Source organism: Mus musculus, chromosome 11, assembly GCF_000001635.26.
Source record: "Mus musculus strain C57BL/6J chromosome 11, GRCm38.p6 C57BL/6J".
In the NCBI taxonomy this organism is placed as follows: domain Eukaryota; kingdom Metazoa; phylum Chordata; class Mammalia; order Rodentia; family Muridae; genus Mus; species Mus musculus.
In genome coordinates, this window is record NC_000077.6 from 72,890,194 (window position 1) to 72,911,558 (window position 21,365).

The following is a 21,365-nucleotide window of genomic DNA, read 5'->3' on the forward strand; positions in this document are numbered from 1 at the left end:
CCTTGCTCTCTCACTCCTTTGTCCTCTAACCTCTCACTTCTCTCACTTCTCTCTCCTCTCTCCTTTCTCTTTGTCTTCTCTCTCCTCTCTCCTTTCTCTTTGTCCTCTCCTCTCCTCCTCTCTCTTTCTCTCTCTCTCCCTTCTCTCTTTCCCCCTGCATTTCTATAATAAAGCTCTTAAACCATAGAGTCTCTGCTCCTTCAAGTTCCACTGTGCACTCTGGTCAGTATTGGGAACTTCTTTCCCTCTTCCCTCTCTCCTGCAACCCTGGGGTGCTAGCAAGGTAGCTCCTGGGGGATCCCAGGTCGGGGGCTGCCCCTTCACCCCCTGCAGCGTGGGTCAGAGGCTTATGCTCACGCGGGGCCGTGTGGAAAGCGTCCCAGAAGCCCCCCAACGCCTGCGTCCGCCTGGCTGAACATTAGGCCCCTTTTCCTTCCCGACTTTTCCCCAGGGTCTCCCCAGGACCCCCCTTTATTTTGTTCCCAACACTTGCTTTAAGTCTTGTACTCACGCAGCACTCTAAATTCAAGCCCACCCTGATCTATAACAGGTTTCAGGCAAGACCACAGTTCATAGTGCGACCTTGTCTCAAAAAAAAAAAAAAAAAAAACCTTACTTGCTTGACACTATCACAAAAATATGTTTGTAACTTTGAAAACAATCCTGTTGCCTGTTGTATCTTCAGTGTTTCATTGACTTCAAGTGCGGTTTCCCCTTGCTGCCTGTCCCCACTTGGGATCAAGAGTGGAATGGCTGTAGAGTGTCAGGTGTGCTGCTGTGTGGTTTGTGTAACCCCTCAGCCATCTGTTTCTGCACAGTGGTCAAATGTTTTGTGGCACTTGCCAGAGATATCCCTTGTTGGGAACATTTAACCATTTTCTTTTTTTCCCCATCCCAGGTCTTAAAGCTCTGGCTCTTCTTGGTGTATTGCCAGATGGTGACTCTACCTCAGAAAATCAAGCCCTGCCAGTCACAGTGTCCTTCCAGGCATCAGAGGAGCAGGCAGATGCAGGCCTGTTGGTACCCTGCAACGTAAGTTACAAGTAACATGTCTACCACGTGGTCACAGCTGCACTCACTCGCACACGGAGCCAGTCACACAAGGATGCACAGCAGGGGCATTAAGAGAGAGCATAGATGATGCAGCTTTGGTTTATATTCAGTCAACAGGTAGATGGCACCAGAAGTTAACTGTTTTAATGGGTAGACACCATAGTTGATAGGTAGGTCTATAGACAGAAAAAACTTTATAGGTCCAAGAACAATCTGTGTTGGTAACAGACACATAAAGATCCTTTTGTGAATTTAAAATAAGATTAAGTAATTAAATAAACAAAAGATGATTTTTTTTTCTGGGAGCTTGCTTTTAGAGCTTGAGCCCATGCTGTAAATATCCCCACTTCTGCTTCAGAGGCCACTGGTATTTCTACTGAAGCCTCATCAAGGTAGCAGGTCAGGAGAATCTCAAGCTGCTTGTCTCTCAGCTGTGGCCTACCACCACCTTTGGCACACAACATGTTAACCTGCCACAGACTATCTTGCACAAAGTGGAAAGCAGTCAGTCTATCCAGTCAGGAGAGATAGCAGTCCTCGCCTGTGCCTGGGAATATCTGTATTCCTGAGCCCTCAGCTCAGGCTGCCTACAGCATTGTGGTTCCCTCTATCAATGTGTTCATTCATTTACACCAAAATGGACTATATTGTTTTAATCCACTAAAATCCAAATCTTTTACTTCTATTTATTTAGATGCTCAGATTGCCCCCATGTTTGGCAGCAGCAGCAACTCCTTCTATTTGGCTTTGTGTTATCTCTCTCTCTCTCTCTGTGTTTGTGTGTGTGTGTGTGCATGCATGTGTGTGTCTCAGTCTCTTATATGTGCATGTGTGCGTGCATGCATGTGTGTGTATGTGGGTGCAGGTACATTCTATAAAAGAGAGTGATAATAACAGTGCCTATAATGCAGGGTGATTTTAGGAGTTATGTACTGCCACACTCGGAAGAAACATGTAAAGTGCTTAAAACATAACACACAGTAAGTTCCATGTCAGAAGTGGACATTGGGTATCCTGCTTTATTATTCTGTTATATTCCTTGAGACGGGGCTTTTCACTGAATCTGGAACTAATATGATCAACAAGCTCCAGCAATCCTCTTGCCTCCCTCCCTCATAGCCATTGCAGACATAACAATCTGTAACTATGTTCAGCCTTTATATGAGTGCTGGGATCTGACCCATCCTCGTGTTTGTATACCAAGGCCTCTTACCCACTGAGGTCACAGTTCTGTCCTATATCCTTAGAATGTTCATTTCTACATCAATAAAGTACCTGCATCTGTGGCAATAGAAATAATATTATGTGTAGATTTGATGTTGTCTTATCTTTATAATAGCAATAAAGATAATAGCAGACATAATACTTTTCTTATTGTAAGTAAAGATGGGTTTGCTTTTTCTGAGTGTGCATGCTGTATGTATGTGTACATTTGCATGTGCATGTGTGTGGAAGCCAGCTGTCACCATCAGGTGTCTTCCTCTGTCAAGCTCCTCCTTGTTGTTTCAAGGCAGGTTCTCTCATTGAACTTGAAACACCAGTTCAGTAACACTGGCTGGCCAGCAAGCTCCAGGGATCCTCCTGTCCCTGCCTCCTCCCACACTAGGATTACAAGCACTCCCCACCACTGCCGACTTGTTTCATGGTTGCTACATATCCACATTTAGGTCCTCATACTTACATGGTAAGCACTTTACTGTTAGGTATTGCCCAGCCTGTGTTTATTTTTTCCACCAAAAGAAAATATATGAAGATGATCATTGTATAGACTAAAGGAGGGCAACAACTTAGTAATTTTCCCAGAATGAGACTTGGAACGAGCCATGTTTATGTGGCCTAGCAGCTCTGACAGCTGTCAAGAGAATGGATGCAGGAAGCATCACTTTAGAGGAGTAGTTTACTCTAAGACATGAGTAATTCAGAAGATTCTTGGTGCCTGAGAGACTAGCTAATGACAAAATCTATATGGAGTGCATTTTTGTTGTATTCCTTTCCATTTACCACTCTGTTTCTAGGGAAAGAGAGCTGCAGATACGGAAGTAAGACCCTTGGATTATAAGCAGAAGAAAAAGGCAGGTGAAGATCTCTCCATAGTGAAGGACCCTTCATGCCAGACCCAGGTTTCAGATGCACCTGCCAGTGCTCACGTGCCTCCAGGACTTCCAGGTCAGGATTGGTTATTAACTCTCCCTCCTTCCTCTGCGAGTTCACATGTTATCATACCTGCACTGCTGCTTACAATTGAAATTGTCCAGCAACTAAAGTTTCTCCATCTGTTCAGCTGTGGCTGGCAGCTTTGCATCATCTATCCTTCATTTTAACTTATCTATGATTTACCAACCAAGTGCCTTCTCTTTGTTGCGCACCATCCTATATCCCAGGATGAAATCTACCAGCACAGGCAGAGACACATGGTCTCACAATCCAGGAAGGTTTCAGACGGAGGTACAAATAACTGTCCTTTGAGGTGGTCTGTGATTCTGGCCCCAGAAGAAGGGTGACAAGTGTTAGTCCTGATTGGGATCCAGAGCAGATTGTATTTGTAAAAAGCCATGTAAAGGGAGAGATATTAGGGACCTTGAATGTGCCAGGATATGCAGTAGGGACTGACATCGAGGCAGAATAGGCCTCTTTGTAGGTTCCAGAAGTAACGAGGTTAGATCCACATACCAGGTGTGCAGGGGCAGAGCAGAGCTCTGGAAGATGATACAGAAGAGCTCCTATGGCACTCTGCTGCATGTGCGTGACATTCAGGCCTCAGCCTGCTAGATGATGGCAGTAGCTGGATCAGAGCTGTAGTTTTAGAGGTTAGGGCAGTAGTGCTCTGTGGGAGGAGGTGCTTCAAGGAGCCCAGGGAATCAGAATCTATTCCATTGGATGTTCTACGATAGAAGTAAAAGTGAGTATATTCTGCATCATCTTCAAAGCTCTCAGAAGCAGTAGACACTACACACCATGCCAGGTCCTCAAAGTCTACCAGCGTCAGATTCTCCTGAAGACCAGCATTCTGGTTCATAGGCCACAAGTATCCGTCAGGTACCCTATGTTCTGGGACATTGTTAGATACTTGAAGTATATCACAAAAGAAGCAAAAATCAGAAGGGCGAATGATAAACATCAAACACAGGGTGTTAAAGGGTAATCAAATACTAGATAGCAATGTTGTTTTTGAGAAGGCAACTGTATAAAAAGTGTTCAGCAATAGAGTTTGTTATTTTTCTGGTTTTGTTTTGCTTTTTAAGATTTATTTGTTTGTTTATTTTATGTTTGTGAGTACACTGTATCTGTCTTCAGACACACCAGAAGAGGGCATGAGATCCCATTACAGATAGTTGTGAGCCATCATGTGGTTGCTGGGAATTGAACTCAGGACCTCTGGAAGAACAGTTAGTGCTCTTAATTGCTGAGCCATCTCTTCAGTCCCAGTTTTTGTTGTTTTTTTTTTTTTTAAAGATTATTTTTCTTTTATGTGTATGGGTGTTTTGTATATCTGTGTACCAAGTGTGTGCCTGGTATAGGCAGAGACCAGAGAAGAAGTTAAGAACCCTGAAGCTGGAGTTACAGATGGTTGTGAGCCTACTTGTGGATGCAGGGATCAAATTCAGATCCTCTGGAAGAATAGATGGTGTTCTTAATCACTAAACCAACTCTCCAGCCCCTTTGTTCTTCTCTTTAAAACAAAGTCCTGCAGTGTAGTTTAGACTGACCTCAAACTCTTGCTTATCCATCCTGTCAAGTGCTAGGATTCCAAGTATGCATTACCAAGTCTGGCTTTAGCAGTAGAATAGTACATTTCCAGCTTTCTTCTATAGGCGCACAGAGACAGTGTCGTGGCTTAGTTGCCTTTTACTAAATCTGCAGAGCCAAGCAAAATATGAAAGTGCTATTTTCCTACACAGATGCTGAACATCCAGAAGTGTCAGCTCAGGTACTGGTAGAAGAGAAGGCGATTACTCCAAACCCTGAGCAAGTGTTTGCAGAGTGTTCCCAGAAGAGGATTTTGGGATTGCTGGCAGCCATGTTACCTCCCATCAAGTCGGTAAGAGGCAGGCAGTGTTTCTTTGTGTAAGAGTGGGTGGGTGGTATATGCAGAAAAAAAAGTGTTAAGATGTAAGCAGACACAAACTATCATTAACACCTGTGCCCTGAGGGGGGTTATGACTATTAATCAAAGTCACTTTCTTCTGTGAACTTACATTTTGCTTAATTGTGATTGACTGTTTTTAATTCATATAATTACCTTTTTCTGTTTTTTTTTTTGGAAAGGTTTTAACCTCAATGAAAATTTGAAAGTTCAATGAGTGAAGATCTTTGCCTAGATTTATTAGTTTTTCATGTTTTATCTGTGCATATATATATTACATTTTTCCTGAAGTTGAAAAAATAAATTGAAAGCTTACGGACACTTTATCCTTAGTTCTCCTAAAAGTGCAATCTTCTGAGTACCATGTTGCTACCATATTAAAACATTTTAGGGCCTGTGGCTCATACCTGTAGTCCCAGTACTTTGAAGACAGAAATCATGAATTCAAGACCATATTGGATTAGAGTGAGACTTTATTTTTGTTTTGAAATTTTTTTAATTAGGTATTTATTTCATTTACATTTCCAATGCTATCCCAAAAGTCCCCCACACGCTCCTCCACCCACTCCCCCACCCACCCACTCCCACTTCTTGGCCCTGGCGTTCCCCTGTACTGAGGCATATAAAGTTTGTACAACCAATGGGCCTCTCTTTCCACTGATGGCCGACTAGGCCATCTTCTGATACATATGCAGCTAGAGACATGAGCTCCAGTGGGGTACTGGTTAGTTCATATTGTTGTTCCACCTATAGGGTTGCAGATCCCTTTAGCTCCTTGGGTACTTTCTCTAGCTCCTCCATTGGGGACCCTGTGATCCATCCAATAGCTAACTGTGAGCATCCACTTCTGTGTTTGCTAGGCCCCGGCATAGTCTCACAAGAGACAGCTATATCAGAGTCCTTTCAGCAAAATCTTGCTAGTGTATGTAATGGTGTCAGCGTTTGGAAGCTGATTATGGGATGGATCCCCGGATATAGCCATCCTAGATGGTCCATCCTTTTGTCTCAGTTCCAAACTTTGTCTCTGTAACTCCTTCCATGGGTGTTCTGTTCCCAATTCTAAGAAGGGGCAAAGTGTCCACACTTTGGTCTTCGTTCTTCTTGAGTTTCATGTGTTTCACAAATTGTATCTTATATCTTGGGTATTCTAAGTCTCTGGGCTAATATCCACTTATCAGTGAATAAATATTGTGTGAGTTCTTTTGTGATTGGGTTACCTCACTCAGGATGATGCCCTCCAGGTCCATCCATTTGCATAGGAATTTCATAAATTCATTCTTTTTAATAGCTGAGTAGTACTCCATTGTGTAAATGTACCACATTTTCTGTATCCATTCCTGTTGAGGGGCATCTGGGTTCTTTCCAGCTTCTGACTATTATAAATAAGGCTGCTATGAACATAGTGGAGCATGTGTCCTTCTTACCGGTTGGAACATCTTCTGGATATATGCCCAGGAGAGGTATTGCGGGATCCTCCGGTAATACTATGTCCAATTTTCTGAGGAACCGCCAGACTGATTTCCAGAGTGGTTGTATAAGCTTGCAATCCCACCAACAATGGAGGAGTGTTCCTCTTTCTCCACGTCCTCGCCAGCATCTGCTGTCACCTGAATGTTTGATCTTAGCCATTCTGACTGGTGTGACATAGAATCTCAGGGTTGTTTTGATTTGCATTTCCCTGATGATTAAGGATGCTGAACATTTTTTCAGGTGCTTCTCAGCCATTTGTTATTCCATTTGTTATTTGTTATGTTGTTCCCTGCAAGAGCAGTAAGTGCTCTTACCCACTGAGTAAGCCCTGCTTTGGTAACTTCATAATATTAATATCTTCAAAGGCTCTAAACAGCTAGGTTATGTCCTTAGTATTCTTCTTTATAATATTCTGGACTCTTCCTAGGTACATATTTGGTATCTTTTTTTTTTTTTTTTTTTTTTTTTTAGTCAAGCCTTTGTCAAACTGCCCCCTTTAAGATTTGGTGAGATATTTTTATTGGAGTTGTATTGAGTATATATTACTGTAGAAATCGGTGACTCCTTTAGCAATACTTTTTTTTCTCATGGTTAAGAATCAGACAGAGGGGCTGGAGAGTTGGCTCAGCAGTTAAGAGCACCGACTGCTCTTCCAGAGATCCTGAGTTCAATTCCCAGCAACCACATGGTGGCTCACAACCATCTGTAATGAGGTCCGATGCCCTTTCTGGTGTGTCTGAAGAGAGCAACAATGTACTCACATATGTAAAATAAACAAACAAACAAACAAACAAATAAATAATAAATAAAACCAAGACGGAGCTAGCAAACTGTGGAAACAAGTTTCTCCAAGTTCATGACGCTCTGGGGAGAGGAGGTATCACTGAGACCTAACCTGGGTCCTCAGATCTCTGGGTCCAGGACAGTTTTAAAAGCAGTTTATTGCTGAATAATGCTTAGACTGAGAGAACTCACTTGTGTGTGGGCAGTAAGTCTGATACATGAGTCAGTCGGGCCCTCTCAGCATAGGGACTCAGAGAATGAGTTATGAGTTCATAGCAGTCCCTGTAGTTCACTCCTGACAGCACAAGATACAGTCAGTTTCCTCCTTTTTGTACTTGCACCTCTGATCTTTACCATGAAGTCCTAGATCCCATGACCCTTGGCATAATTACTTATTTGATCAAACACCCATCATAGCCACCGTTCTCTGACGCATCTTCTCCTTTTCCTCTAAGGACTCTACACTAAGGCACCCCAGACTGAATAACTTCTCACTGGTCTGTCTTTTTACCAGTTCCTAGGTACACCCATTACAGGAAACTCGAAGCCTACACCACACCAGTCCCTTTATGCACACCTCCCTTGTCCTTCATGGACTCCAGTGGCTCTATCACCCCGTTCTTGAGGGGAATGCTAAGAGCTTGTGGCACTTTGGTTGCTTTGTTTTCCTAACATGGATACACTGCCCTCTTGAAGCACACTCACCATGCTGATTCACAATTATTAAAGGGCTTCTCTAGTTTTCTGGGATGTTTTTCCCCCTATGGAAAATGACAAATGGTTTAAATGTCTAGAAATATATATATATGGTCAGTTGTTTTCTAAATAACATTTGTAATAATGAAGCTTTTTAAGCCAAGTAAAATGCAGATAGTGTTTAAAGAAAGAAAAATAGGGCTGAGATAACTTGGTGGGTAAAGTGCTTACCTCTGCAAGCATGAGGACCTGAGGCTGACTCCTCTAACCTATGTAAAGTTGGATACAGTAACATGTTTCTCCTAGGAGAGCGGTGAGGGAAGGAGGAGACAGAAGAATCCCCCCAGAAACCCATAGGTGAACTAGCCTAAGATACATAGAAACAAACAACAAAGAGACCCTGTCTCAAATAAGTAGAAGAAAAAAGCCAACACTGGAGGTTTTCCTTGACCTCTAAATGTGCCATGGTACATGTACATATATACATTATAAACATGGAAGAAAGGAAGGAAAATAATTTATATGTGTTACCTATAAATGTATATGGAGAAAGGTTGACAAACTATGTCTAATTAAACAGTTGTTACTTCCTTAATTTAACATTGGTGGGTCTGAGTGGGACTGTGATGGAAAGTCTGACTTTTCTGTATTTTTTAGTTCTTTCAGAAAAGGAAGAAAAATAAATATTTTGCTTATGCTTTAGAGTAAAGGAATATTAGAAGTGGGACAAGAAGGGGGCTGGAGACACAGCTCAGCAGTTAAGAACACTTGCTGCTCTTTCAGAAGACCAAAATTTGGTTCCTTCACTCATGTCCAGAGGTTTAACATCACTTGTGACTCCAGCTCCAAGGGCTCCAGGGTATCTGCACTTACATATGCACAAACTCACATACATGCACAAATCTTAAAAAAATTAAATAAAAAAAAAGTAAGATAAGCTGGACAGTGGTGGCACACACCTTTAATCCCAGCACTTGGGAGGCAGAGGCAGATGGATTTCTGAGTTTGAGGCCAGCCTGGTCTACAGAGTGAGTTCCAGGACAGCCAGGGCTACACAGAGAAACCCTGTCTCGAAAAAAAAAAAAGTAGGCTAAGATACCTGAGCATATTTACAGTTGACTGGAATCAGGCCAATTGTAAATGATGCATGAGTGGATGGCATACGTAGTTGGTATGGCTGCTTGGATTTTGTACTAAAAAGACGTTTCCACTCTCTGTTGACAGGGTCCCACAGTCCCCCTGATAGATCTGGAGCACGTCCTCCCACTCATGTTTCAGGTGGTCATCTCCAACGCAGGCCACCTGAATGAAACCTACCACCTCACCCTGGGTCTTCTGGGCCAGTTAATTATCCGTCTTCAGCCAGCAGAAGTAGATGCTGCAGTCATGAAGGTCCTTTCAGCCAAGCACAACCTGTTTGCCACAGCAGACAATGCTGTTGTGCCAGATGGCTGGAAGACCACCCACCTGCTCTTCAGCCTTGGAGCTGTCTGTCTGGACAGGTCAGCCTTGGTTTTTATATACCCAGCATCCACTCTGCCCTCTGTGCTGTTCACTGAGAACAAAGGTCTAGCTGTTGATGAGTTTTGGTATGCTATGGTGCTGTTGTCAGAGGCTCTCCTGTGAGATTAAACTAGCCAGTCTACACTTATTTAGCTGAGAGGCTCAATGGTGCCTTCCAGTCAGCTCTGATGAGATCTATTCTGGTAGATTTTTCCAGAGAAAAGTAAATATAGGCATTGGGGTTGAAAAGTCTGTTTTCATTATAAAAATGAACATAATCATAATACGAAACTTGAAATTAAGTGAAGAAGGAAAGATGACCCTGATTTGTACAATCTACATCTCTAAGCTGTAAGTGTGAATGTGTCTGTGTATACATGTGAGGATGACACTCTAGAGCAGTGGGTCTTAACCTTCCTAATGCTGTGACCCTTCATACACTTACCCATGGTGTGATGACCCCAACCATAAGATTATTTTTGTTGCTTCTTCATAACAGTAATTTTGAAACTGTTATGAAACATAAAGTAAATATCTATATTTTCTGATGGTTTTAGGCTTTGGGGGTTGAACAACCCACAGGTTGAGAATCACTGTTTTAAAGAGATATTTGAGAACATAGTTGTAAATTGAGTTTGTAGACTAAGTATATATGTAACAGATCTTGATTTGGCTGTTGTTGTGTTTTGGCTTATCTTTGTGTGAAAAACATCATTCTGTTAGTTTTTTTAGCTAAGTAACGGATGGCTCTTTGCATGAGTCTGACTCCGCCTGGGATAATAAGCTATAATGTGTATGAGGATGTAGCCTTACATACTGCTACCTAACATTGGTGCTCTTGCCTTCCAGCCGAGTGGGCCTGGACTGGGCCTGCTCCATGGCAGAGATCCTTCGGTCACTCAACAATGCCCCGTTGTGGCGAGATGTCATTGCCACCTTCACAGACCACTGCATCAAGCAGCTGCCATTCCAACTGAAGCACACCAACATCTTCACTCTGCTGGTGCTTGTCGGCTTCCCCCAGGTACAGCATCTGAAGGCCTGTTTGCCCAAGTCTCTATAGCACACGCAGACGCACACCACACACACACACACAAACACGCATATGTCTGAAATTAGTTTTAGTTCAGTTTTGTTTTGTTTTAGTTATGTGATTTGCTTTTATAGTCTTGGTGTTTTGTTTTTATTTTTGTTTCAAAATTGTGCAGTTGTTAGATTGGCACTGTCAACAGTTAGACATTTCATTTAGTTTACTTTGTCTGGATAGTAGGTAACTATGTATACTCATTCACAAAGAACTACAGAGACTGTTTTCTTTCATCCTGGCACTCCTATTGATCTTACTCATTTTGTGTGCATCAACTGATTGGAATGAGGAGCTGTAAAGCTATGTCAAGCACCTAAACTAGTTTTATGCCAGGTCTATACCAAATCCTTTGGACTTAGGGGTGAGAAGCCTCCATCCCTGTGTGCTTGTAGAGGAGCAAGCTAAAGGGACTGGGCTTGTGCCTAATTATGTGCCTCTTCCTGCATCAATGCTCCAGGTCCTCTGCGTGGGAACCCGCTGTGTTTATATGGATAATGCCAATGAACCCCATAATGTGATCATCTTGAAACACTTCACTGAGAAGAATAGAGCTGTGATTGTCGACGTCAAAACAAGGAAAAGGAAAACAGGTCTTAAGCATAATTGTGTCTTCTAAGAATGGGAGAAATGATTTAACCCTTGCATGCTCTAAAGCCAGTGGAAATCCCTGAGTTCTTGCTCCTGCATGTGATATTTAAATTTTTTAATTACAGTTATTTATTTGTGTGTGCTCATTTGCATACACATACTTGTGGGAGTTAGTTCTCTCATTGTACCACCTGAGGCTGTAGAGAGGTTATCAGGGTTGGTGGCAAATGACTTTATCCGCTGAGTTCTCTCACCAGTTCATATCATTACAATTAAAGTGCATTTCTTATGCAGAGTGTGGTGGTACATGTCTGTGATGTCAGCAGTGAGGCAGGAAGGTCACACATTCAAGACCAGCCTGATAGGTAGTAAGTTTGAGGCCAGTCTGGGCTGCATAATGAGACTCTGTGATAAAAAGTAATAATAATTAATAAGCATAATATTCACATAAGTTGATTTCTTATAAATACTATTAGTCGGGGTTTTCTTTTTAAATCCAGTGTGACAGCCCCTTCCTTCCAGTGGTTATCCAGGCATTCTATGGTTGACTTGAGTTGAAATCTGCCACCTCCTTGTGTATTTTCTTTCCATTTGTCCCATCTGTTCTTAGTTCTCCTTTTATTTTCTCTTGCCTTCTTTTGGATTGATTTTCTCATGTGTTAAAGATTCACTTCATGTCTACTGTTGGCTCCACCTGTAACTGTTGCTCTGGTGTCAGCATAGGCAGCACTTTGGAGACCACCCTGAAGTTTGTTCTGTACCCCTGGGACTGTCTGTCTTTAGATGTTATTACACTTTGCAGTTGTGTCAAAATACTGCATTTGTGCCCCATATCTGCCTCACTGTTCCTGTTATTGTAGTCATTCTCTTTATTCTACATCATTATACATAATGTCAACTTTTAAATATGAGTTATTTTTAGAGAGATTTTAAAATGAAAACAATGTATATTTTATTCAACTACACAATTACTATTTCTGCTGTTCATTCCTCTTTATAGATTCAGATTTCATTTAGTATAATTTTTTCTGGTTTGAAACACTTCCATTAGCACTTCTTATAGTCCATGTCTTCTACAAGAATCTGTCTGGAGGATGTTTGTTCTCACCATGTCATTGCTGCTGAGACTGAGTCTGACATATAGCCCTGTTGGCCCCTCTCCCAAGTGCTGGAGCTGCAGGTGTGCACCACCGCTCCCAGCTTTGTCTTTGTCTTTGAAAGATGATTTTACTGTGGCTGGAGAGAGGGTTCAGCAGTTAAGAGCACACATTGCTCATGCAGAAGGTCCAGGTCTGCTTCCAGCACCCACATCCAGTGGCTCACAAATACCCTAACTCCAGCTCCAGGGCTCCAGCACCCTTCTTAGTCTCCACTGGCATTATACTTACAGGTACAAACCATCACACTGGCAGACGTGTATACATATAATTAAGATTAAAATCTTTATGAAACTTAATTTTTCTGGATAAATTCTAAGCTGAGATATTTGGGGACTTGTTGTTGTTATGCTGTGTGTGTGTGTCTGTGTGTCTGTGTGTGTGTGTGTCTGTGTGTGCCTGTGTGTGTGTCTGTGTGTGTGTGTGTCTGTGTGTGTGTGTGTCTGTGTGTGCCTGTGTGTGTGTCTGTGTGTGTGTGTGTCTGTGTGTGTCTGTGTGTGTGTCTGTGTGTGTGTGTGTCTGTGTGTGCCTGTGTGTGTGTGTGTCTGTGTCTGTGTGTGTGTCTGTGTGTGTCTGTGTGTGTGTCTGTGTGTGTGTGTGTGCCTGTGTGTGTGTCTGTGTGTGTGTGTGTCTGTGTGTGTGTCTGTGTGTGTGTGTGTGTATGTCTGTGTGTGTGTCTGTGTCTGTGTGTGTGTCTGTGTGTGTGTGTACACTATTTCTGATTCACTATCCTCTCTAGCAGTGGCAACTCTAAAGACTTCCATTTAGCCTTTCTAATGATAGTAGCCCTCACTCTACAAGTCAGAGAACTAATGTCAGAATTCTGCCAACTTCTAAGTATATCTGTCCCAATTATACATTCTGGGACTGGGGAAGTAACCACAGGACCCACTGGACCTACTGTGAGTCAGACTTCAGTCAGAACTCCATTAATTACTTGACCTCCATAAGCTTCTACTTTAAGGGCCACTGTGTTTCATGGGATCTCTCAGAACCAGCATTAATTTGGAGTCAGTATTCAGTGGACCCTGGAAAGTCAGGTTGTTTCCTTTCCCCTGGTGTACAATTATCCTTGCAAAGGGCCATAAGTTCCTCTGGGAAGGACTGGAGAAAGGCTAACCATAAAACTCTTAGATATTTTATCAAGGTCCTTCTTCAGTGGGGCCTCAAAATTCCTTCATTCAGCCAGGCCGTGGTGGCGCACACCTTTAATCCCAGCACTTGAGAGGCAGAGGCAGGCCGATTTCTGAGTTCAAGGCTAACCTGGTCTACAGAGTGAGTTCCAGGACAACCAGGGCTACACAGAGAAACCATGTCTCAAAAAACAAAAACAAAAACAAAAAACACAAAAAACAAAAAACAAAAAAAAAACCAACCAAACAAACAAACAAACTCCTTCATTCAAGGGTTCTGGCTCTGCAAACTGGCTTATCTGGAAACTGGCTTATCTGGAAATTGCCTGATAAGCTGAGAATCCCTTTCGCCACAATCCAGTGTAGCCTTTCTTTCATTTATTTGTAATGTTTTTCCTCTTAGATCAAATAAAAATGCAATAGTCTTTTTTTTAATCTATTTCATGCCTAGAAACACCATGATTTTTTTAAATTGGATATTTTATTTATTTACATTGCAAATGTAAAAACAAAAAAACAAACCTTTTCCAGTTTCCCCTCTGCAAATCCCCTATCCCATTGTCCCTTACCCTGCTTCTATGAGGGTGCTCCCCCACCCACCTACCCACTCCTGCCTCAGTGCCCTAGCACTCCTCTACACTGGGGCATCAAGCCTTCACAGGACCAAGGGCCTCCCCTCCCATTGATGCCAGATAAGGCCCCTTCAGCTCAGAAACACCATGATTGACTAGCCAGTACCAAAGATCCATATGAGTTATGACACCATAAAAATCACTTGGCCTGTGCTACCCATGACTGGTCAGGCCATTATGGACGCTGCTTTGTCAGTGCTGCCCAATACCTTGCCTTGGGCGATTCAGTGCTGCCACCTGCTCTTGCTACTTTGAGGGCCCAATTAGCCCCAGTCCATCTAATTAATCCAACTGAACGGCAGAGTCTTCAACCCTTAGGTCTGATACAAGGAAAAGAACAAAAACAAAACTCTTCAAATGCTCTGGTGCCCCTCTTACCATTTTACATCTTGCAGTATTAGTGAAGGGCATGTCTTCTGGGCCTTTCCATTGTGGAAGATTAGATTTTATACAGTGTGCCTACCCTAGCATTACAGTTTCCTTGAGTCTTGAAATCCTTTCACCAGCACAAAGCCAAGAGATAGCAGGCATCTCCAACTCCTTCTCAGTAGGTCATCTTTTGGCAAATACTTCATCCAACCATTAAGACAAACTTTAGATGCTTTTTTTTTGTCCATGAATCTATATTAAACCACTCAGAGGGTCTGTATCAATAAACCCAGCCTGATCCAGTTTTATACATCTTCCATTATCCCACACCCCTACAATCCATTCCTACACATATTCCCTAGACTTCTGCTCCAATGAATTAGCAAACTCTTAGTGATCTTTAGTAGTGTAGCAAACTCCTCCCAGACTGCACTTTCTACCTCCCCTCTAGGAGCCTGCTTTGCCTTAAATCTGATCTAAAGGCAACTATTGGTGGCCCCTGAGGGACCCAGCTTGCCTGTCCTGGCATCTTTTTCAGAGAAGGTCACTTCTGGTTTAGCAGACAATGAAGGATTAATTTCCTCAGTCAAAGGTGGAAAGGGCAGTATTTCAGGAGTAGAAGTACATCTGCTCAGAGTGGAGAGACTACTTTCTCAGGTGCGACAAACCCTTCTGAGGGTTCAAAGTTCTCAACTTCAGTGGATTTCCCCACCCCAAATGACAGGATCCCATTCTTTACCATTAATGCCTGACTTGAACCACCGGCACCCCCTGAGCCTGGGGCTGGAATTTTTGTTGCAAGTTAGCCAGTCGTATAATTAGGGCCTCAGTTTGGTTTCCTACAACTTAAGCTAGCTCTGAGGCTGCTGGAAAGAAGATTCTCTTCCAGGGCGCATTTAGACACTTGCAGACTGTTTACATCCATCTGGAGCCAGTCAGTTGCTCACTGAGTTCATTGCCCTTCGCCATGTTCTAAGATGCTAGGAGTTGGCTAATTTTGTCATGGAGCTCATTCTTCTCCTTTGTCAGAGATGCTAGGAGCAACCAACCGGCAGCATTGTTTTCCTCATTTTTCCACAGATTGTCAAAATACCAAGACACTACTAAATCTGTTGCCTTTCATAATTGGTCAATCAGGATAATCAAATGCATTTGTCTCCTTAAGTGGGTAAAATATAAGCTCCCAGGAAAGGCCAGTAACTTGAGAGGCTTTGGTAACTGTAGGTGTTGGCAAATTAGGAAAGCCTATTCCAGATACTTAAACTTTTTCATACTTATATATGCTCTAGAACTACTTCTGGTACCAAAATCTGCATTTAGTAAGGGTTCTTTAGAGGAACGAAAATAAATAAATAAGTACACACACATATACACACATATATTTATATTTATTCAATATATAAATATATAAATCGTGTGTGTGTGTGTGTGTGTGTGTGTGTGTGTGATTGTGTGTGATTTATGTGAATGACTTACAAGCTGTAGTCCAGCTACCCCAACAATATCTGTCTATCAACAGAAGGTCCAAGAGTCCAAGAATCTAGTAGTTTCTCAGTCCATGAGGCTGGAAGTCTTATCTGATCTTCAGTATATGCCAGAATCCCAAAGAAGCAAGCTCTGATGCCACTGAAGGAATGGACTTGGCATGAGAGTGAAGGCAAGCAGGCAAAGACTGCAAGCTTCTTTCTTCCCTGTCCTTTAGGCTGCCAGCAGGTGTAGCCCGGATTAAAGATGGAGCTTCCCATTTCAAATGATTTAATTAAAAAAAAAATCCCTCACAGATGGACCTAGCCACTTGGGTTTTAGTCAGTCCCAGATGTAGTCAAGGTGACAACCCAGAACAGTCATCACAACACTTTCAACAATAACTTGCTTGTGCATAGTAATAAGAATTTTGCATTGTGACTTGTCCTCGGTTTCTCCATGATCACCTGCAAACTGGGCATAAATATAGTGGGGACCTAGGCTACGGGTCTTGTTTCTGCAGTCCTTGCTTTAGTGAGGCCTGTGGAGAAATGCAGCTGCAAGGGGTACTAACAGGATCCTTTATGCCTTTCTTTTCCTTTTTGACATGATGCTTCAGTGAAGGACTATCAGCTTGTCCAGAAGGGAGGAGGACAAGAGTGTGGCACCTCTCAGTCCCAGCTGAGCCAGTACTCCCAGCACTTTGCCTTTATTGCTAGTCACCTTCTGCAAACCAGCATGGATAGCCATTGTCCCGAGGCAGTGGAAGCAACCTGGGTCCTGTCCCTGGCTCTCAAAGGTTTATATAAAACACTAAAGGTAATGGTGAGCCTTTTCCATTTGCACAAAGCTACCTGTCTGCAGGGGATTAATTAGGAGGAAATGTCGTCTGATCTAGATGAACGGTTAACAATGGCTGTTTTGAGAAATGCTTACACAAGGATTGCTTTAGGGAGGAAATAGAACTTTCCCAGTGGTTTGAGTCTCAGTTTTTCTAATATTGTTTCATGGACTTAACCACAGTTGGCTTCGTGGAGATATAATCCTGTCAGGGGAGAAGAAAACTGGACTTCCCACCTAACAGGAGCTCCTCAGGTCATTATAGGAATGCTGGGAAGAATAAAGGGAGCTGGCATCCCATGGAGCTTCAATGGATAGGTGTGGCCATTGGTCTGGGAGGAAATAGCTAGATTAGAGGTAGATGTCTTTTGGGGTGACCCATGATGCCTTTTGGATCCTTAGTGGACTGGAGGGTAGGAAGGCTCTTTCCAGGAGATGTATTTGCATTTACTGTAAGGTCATCTTCCTTACAGAGTTGGCCTTGAAAGGATCCCAGCTGAACTTTATTGCTCCTTGACACTGAAATGTTCAGTGGTAGCTCTGGTAGGGAGGTCATTGTGGGAAGTCAGGCACTACCAGAGACTTGTCTGCTTGGCTTTCCAGCCCTGGGCAGCCCTGAGGTGCAGTTGTCAGTATTACCATACTGTTTCAGTTTCCACTCTACTAGACAAGAAGAAAGTAACTCCCTGATAGCAGAGGTCTTAAATGTCTTAAATCATTCAGTTTTGCTTTGGTTTGGTTTTTGGTTTTGTTTTGTTAAAAAAAAAAAAACAGGTAGTCAGTCTGTAGCTTGGCTGGACTGGAACTTAGAATGTGGCCTGGCCGGCCTCAGACTCAGAGTTCTGCCCGCCTCGAACTCCCAAATGCTAAGACCAAGGTGTGCACTGCCATGAGTGCTCACTCAGCCTGTTGATATTTGTTGAGCACCAAGAACCAAGTGGAACTGGGTGTTCAGTGGTGAGCTAGAAAGAAGGGCCATGCTCTCTTTAAGACGGTGCAGCCTAAGGGATGAAGCCAAAGAAGCAGGCAGGGAGCTTTATAAGACTCAGTTGTCCATGATTAGGGTTTGGATTTTAGCCTCAAGAGTTTTGGGAAAGTAAAGAGAGGGGAAGTGACAGTAAATAGGTTTCAAGAGTGTTTGTTCAATGAAAAAACACGGAGTGAATGAGGAGCAATGGTTCATGGTTAAGATGTGGAGTACTTTCTTACTGACAAGCATTTATTTCTGTTGGAAGCTGAGTTGGGCCATCAGCTGAGACTGGGCTCTGAGAAAGGCTGTTGCTCTGTCCAACCTTAACCATCACTCTATAGCAGCTGCAAATCTCTCCCTTGGCTTGGCAGGCTCATGGTTTTGAAGAGACCCATGCCACCTTCCTCCAGACCGATCTGCTAAAGCTGCTGGTGAAGAAGTGCAGCAAAGGGACCGGCTTCAGTAAAACCTGGCTCCTCCGAGACCTAGAGGTAATGAGGAGGGAGGGCTTCCTGTAAAGCTGAGCCCAGAAGCAGAGCTAGCTTGTTCCAACCAGTTCCATCCCGTGTATTCTAATTCTGGGCAGCTTTGAAACCCAACCTTGGTTCTGCCTTCCTGAATCAGGGATCCTGACACCTGTCCTCCCCTGCCAGGAAAATGAATTGGGTGTTTGTTCAAAGAACCTTGGAGGAGTATTTTGTAGAAACACATAATAGGCCATTATAGCATGATAGTAAAATGTGCTTTTGAATTACTGTTTCCCTCCAAAATTCCTTTGAGCTAAAATCAGTTTGTAATACGGCCACACTCATGTTTACCTTATGTAGGATTTCAGTCTATAATTTCACTTTATTGTTACTCCTCTGAGGCCTTAGATGTTTCTTAGTGGAATTCTTGAAGTTCCCAGAGGCTTTCAAGGTCAAGTACTAGCATCTAGTATAAGGGAAGCTGTGCTACCAGGGTGTGCTGTGTCCCTCACCCTCACTTCCACAGGTGCCTGCATTTGAAGAATCACCTCTGGGTTCGCTTACATCCAAGGGACATATGCTAAAACATATTAATAGGTAACCGGGATCTTAGAGAACCTTTTTTAAATTTTATTTTTATTTTATATGTATGGGTGTTTTGCCTGCAAACATGTCTGCACCACTTGAATGCCTGGTGCCCCATAGATGCCAGAAGAGGACATCAGTTGCCCTGGACTTCAGTTACAGATGGTTGTGAGCTGCCATGTGGGTTCTTGGAAGTGAACTCAAGTCCTCTGGAAAAGCATCCAATGCTCTTCTTAACTGCTGAGCTGTATCTGCAGCTCCTATAAACACCCTTTTTAGTGGCTATGTATAAGACTAGAAAGTGCTTTGCAGGTTTTTGCCATTATTAATGCTTCATTGGCTGTATTTTAAACAGCATTTTTCATGTATTTTGTCATTTCTAAAAGATAAGTTAGTAGGTCAAAAGGATATAAACTTTTTTTTTTTTTGGTTTTTCGAGACAGGGTTTCTCTGTATAGCCCTGGCTGTCCTGGAACTCACTCTGTAGACCAGGCTGGCCTCGAACTCAGAAATCCGCCTGCCTCTGCCTCCCGAGTGCTGGGATTAAAGGCGTGCGCCACCATGCCCGGCAACATTTTTTAAAGAAGTATTTTTTTATGTCTATGAGTACACTGTGGCTGTCTTCAGACACTCCAGAAGAGAGCATCAGATCCCATTACAGATGGTTGTGAACCACCATGTGGTTGCTGGGATTGAACTTGGGACCTCTAGAAGAGCAGTCAGTGCTCTTAACTACTGAGCCATCTCTCCAGCCCCAATATAATCATTTTAAATTACTTAATAGTTACATTTCTCCAAAACAAGTTAGAAAAGAATAATACCCATTTGGGCTATCAAGAAAAGTTAATAAACACAAGGGCTTCCATAGTTTTGTTAGCATTTCCTGTTATGTGTACAATTGAGCATGCTTTCCTGCTCCTTTACTGATCACATACTCACACCCATGTGTACTCTGATATCTTAAACCTCTATGCCCTTAATATAGTGAAGACCTAGCTCATCCTCTCACTCACTCAGCACTCGTCTCCCTGCTCTGCTTGACTGACTGTGTGTAGATTCTGTCCATCATGCTGTACTCGTCAAAAAAGGAGATCAACACTCTGGCTGAACATGGAGACCTGGAGCTAGATGAACGAGGAGACCAAGAAGAAGAACTGGACCGGCCAGTTAGTAGCCCTGGCGAAGCAGAACAGAAGAAGCTAGACCCTCTTGAAAATTTGGATGAACCCACCAGAATATGCTTCTTGGTATGTTCATTGGTCATCATGTGGGTAGGACATGGGCATCAAAGGAATGGGTTTTCTTTGGCTTGGGCTGTGCTTCATCCTCAATATTTCTAAGGACTGCAGAGGTAGCTCAGTGGTTGAGTACTTGTTGGTCTTCTAGGAGACCCAGGTTGGATTCCCAGCACCCAAATGGGAGCTCACAATTGTCTGTTAACTCCAATTCCAGAGGACCTAACACCCTCTTCTGGCCTCCATGAGCACTACTAGGCTATACATTGGTACACAGTCAAACATACAGACAAAACATCTATTCACATAAATAAACTTTTAAAACTTTTTAACTACTCAATTTGATGCCCTGAAAATTCATTTCCTGTTTAGTCTATGGTATACAGAAAAGATCTAGAACAATAGTAGAGCTATATCATTGTAGTGGCTTTAAGATTAACTCATTTTATGTACATGGTGTATGCCTGTGTGATTTTACGTGTCCAACATATAAGTAGGAGCCTGTAGCAGGTCAAAAAGGTCAGTGAATCCCCTGAAACTGGAGTCACAGGTTGTTCTGAGCCACCTTGTGGGTGCTGGCAACTAAACCCAGGTCCTCTGCAAGAACAATAAGTATTTTTAACTACTGAGCCATTTTTCTAGCCACTAAAGTGGCTTTAAATAGAACTGCACATTTTATAGTTCATATCTTAGTACTCAAAATTTGATATGCTTTTAAAAAGTACCTCCATATTGTTCTTCAGCTGTAACCTGGGCTAACCTGAAATAGTGTTTCATCACTTTGGAGTGTATATTGTCTGTGTCTTAAAGAACATGTCCTCAGCTGTCTTTCACCTTCTTTCATGCCTCCAGATGGCTCATGATGCCCTCAATGCCCCTCTGCACATTCTCCGGGCCATATATGAACTGCAGATGAAAAAGACTGATTCGTTCTTCCTAGAGGTTCAGAAGAGGTAAAGTCATTGCGATGAACTTAAGTGTTCCAAATGAGGATGAGGAACCCTCACCTGCTGCCAGGGGATCTGGAGAGATCGTGGTAGGCCAGGCAGCCAAGGGACTGACCTGGAGTTCTTACTGGTGCCCCAGGAAAGGCAACTGTGCCACTCTGCCTGGAACATCTCTAAGAGTTTGATGGTTTCCTTTGAGAATGTCGTGTGTGCACTCTTACAGGTACAGCCTTTGGGATGCATCTCATGCCATCCATGAGCAGATGGCACAGAGCAGAGCAGGTGCTGGGGCTTGAGAGTGA

The 21,365-nt window shown here is 42.9% G+C and overlaps 1 protein-coding gene across 6 annotated transcripts in view; it reads left to right on the top strand.

Moving 5' to 3' along the window:
* Positions 1 to 21,365, top strand: part of Zzef1 (zinc finger, ZZ-type with EF hand domain 1) — a 130,971-nt gene that overhangs the window by 94,044 nt on the left and 15,562 nt on the right. For 5 of the 6 annotated variants that reach the window (XM_006532601.4, XM_006532602.4, XM_011248827.3 and 2 more), the window contains 10 exons: positions 899 to 1,032; positions 3,069 to 3,219; positions 4,953 to 5,092; positions 9,311 to 9,588; positions 10,439 to 10,613; positions 11,134 to 11,266; positions 16,639 to 16,838; positions 18,201 to 18,320; positions 19,937 to 20,128; positions 20,969 to 21,069. In XM_006532601.4, the coding sequence (XP_006532664.1) occupies positions 899 to 1,032; positions 3,069 to 3,219; positions 4,953 to 5,092; positions 9,311 to 9,588; positions 10,439 to 10,613; positions 11,134 to 11,266; positions 16,639 to 16,838; positions 18,201 to 18,320; positions 19,937 to 20,128; positions 20,969 to 21,069 (1,624 nt within the window). The remainder of the gene's footprint in view (positions 1 to 898; positions 1,033 to 3,068; positions 3,220 to 4,952; positions 5,093 to 9,310; positions 9,589 to 10,438; positions 10,614 to 11,133; positions 11,267 to 16,638; positions 16,839 to 18,200; positions 18,321 to 19,936; positions 20,129 to 20,968; positions 21,070 to 21,365) is intronic. The other variant, NM_001045536.2, reaches the window with a different exon arrangement.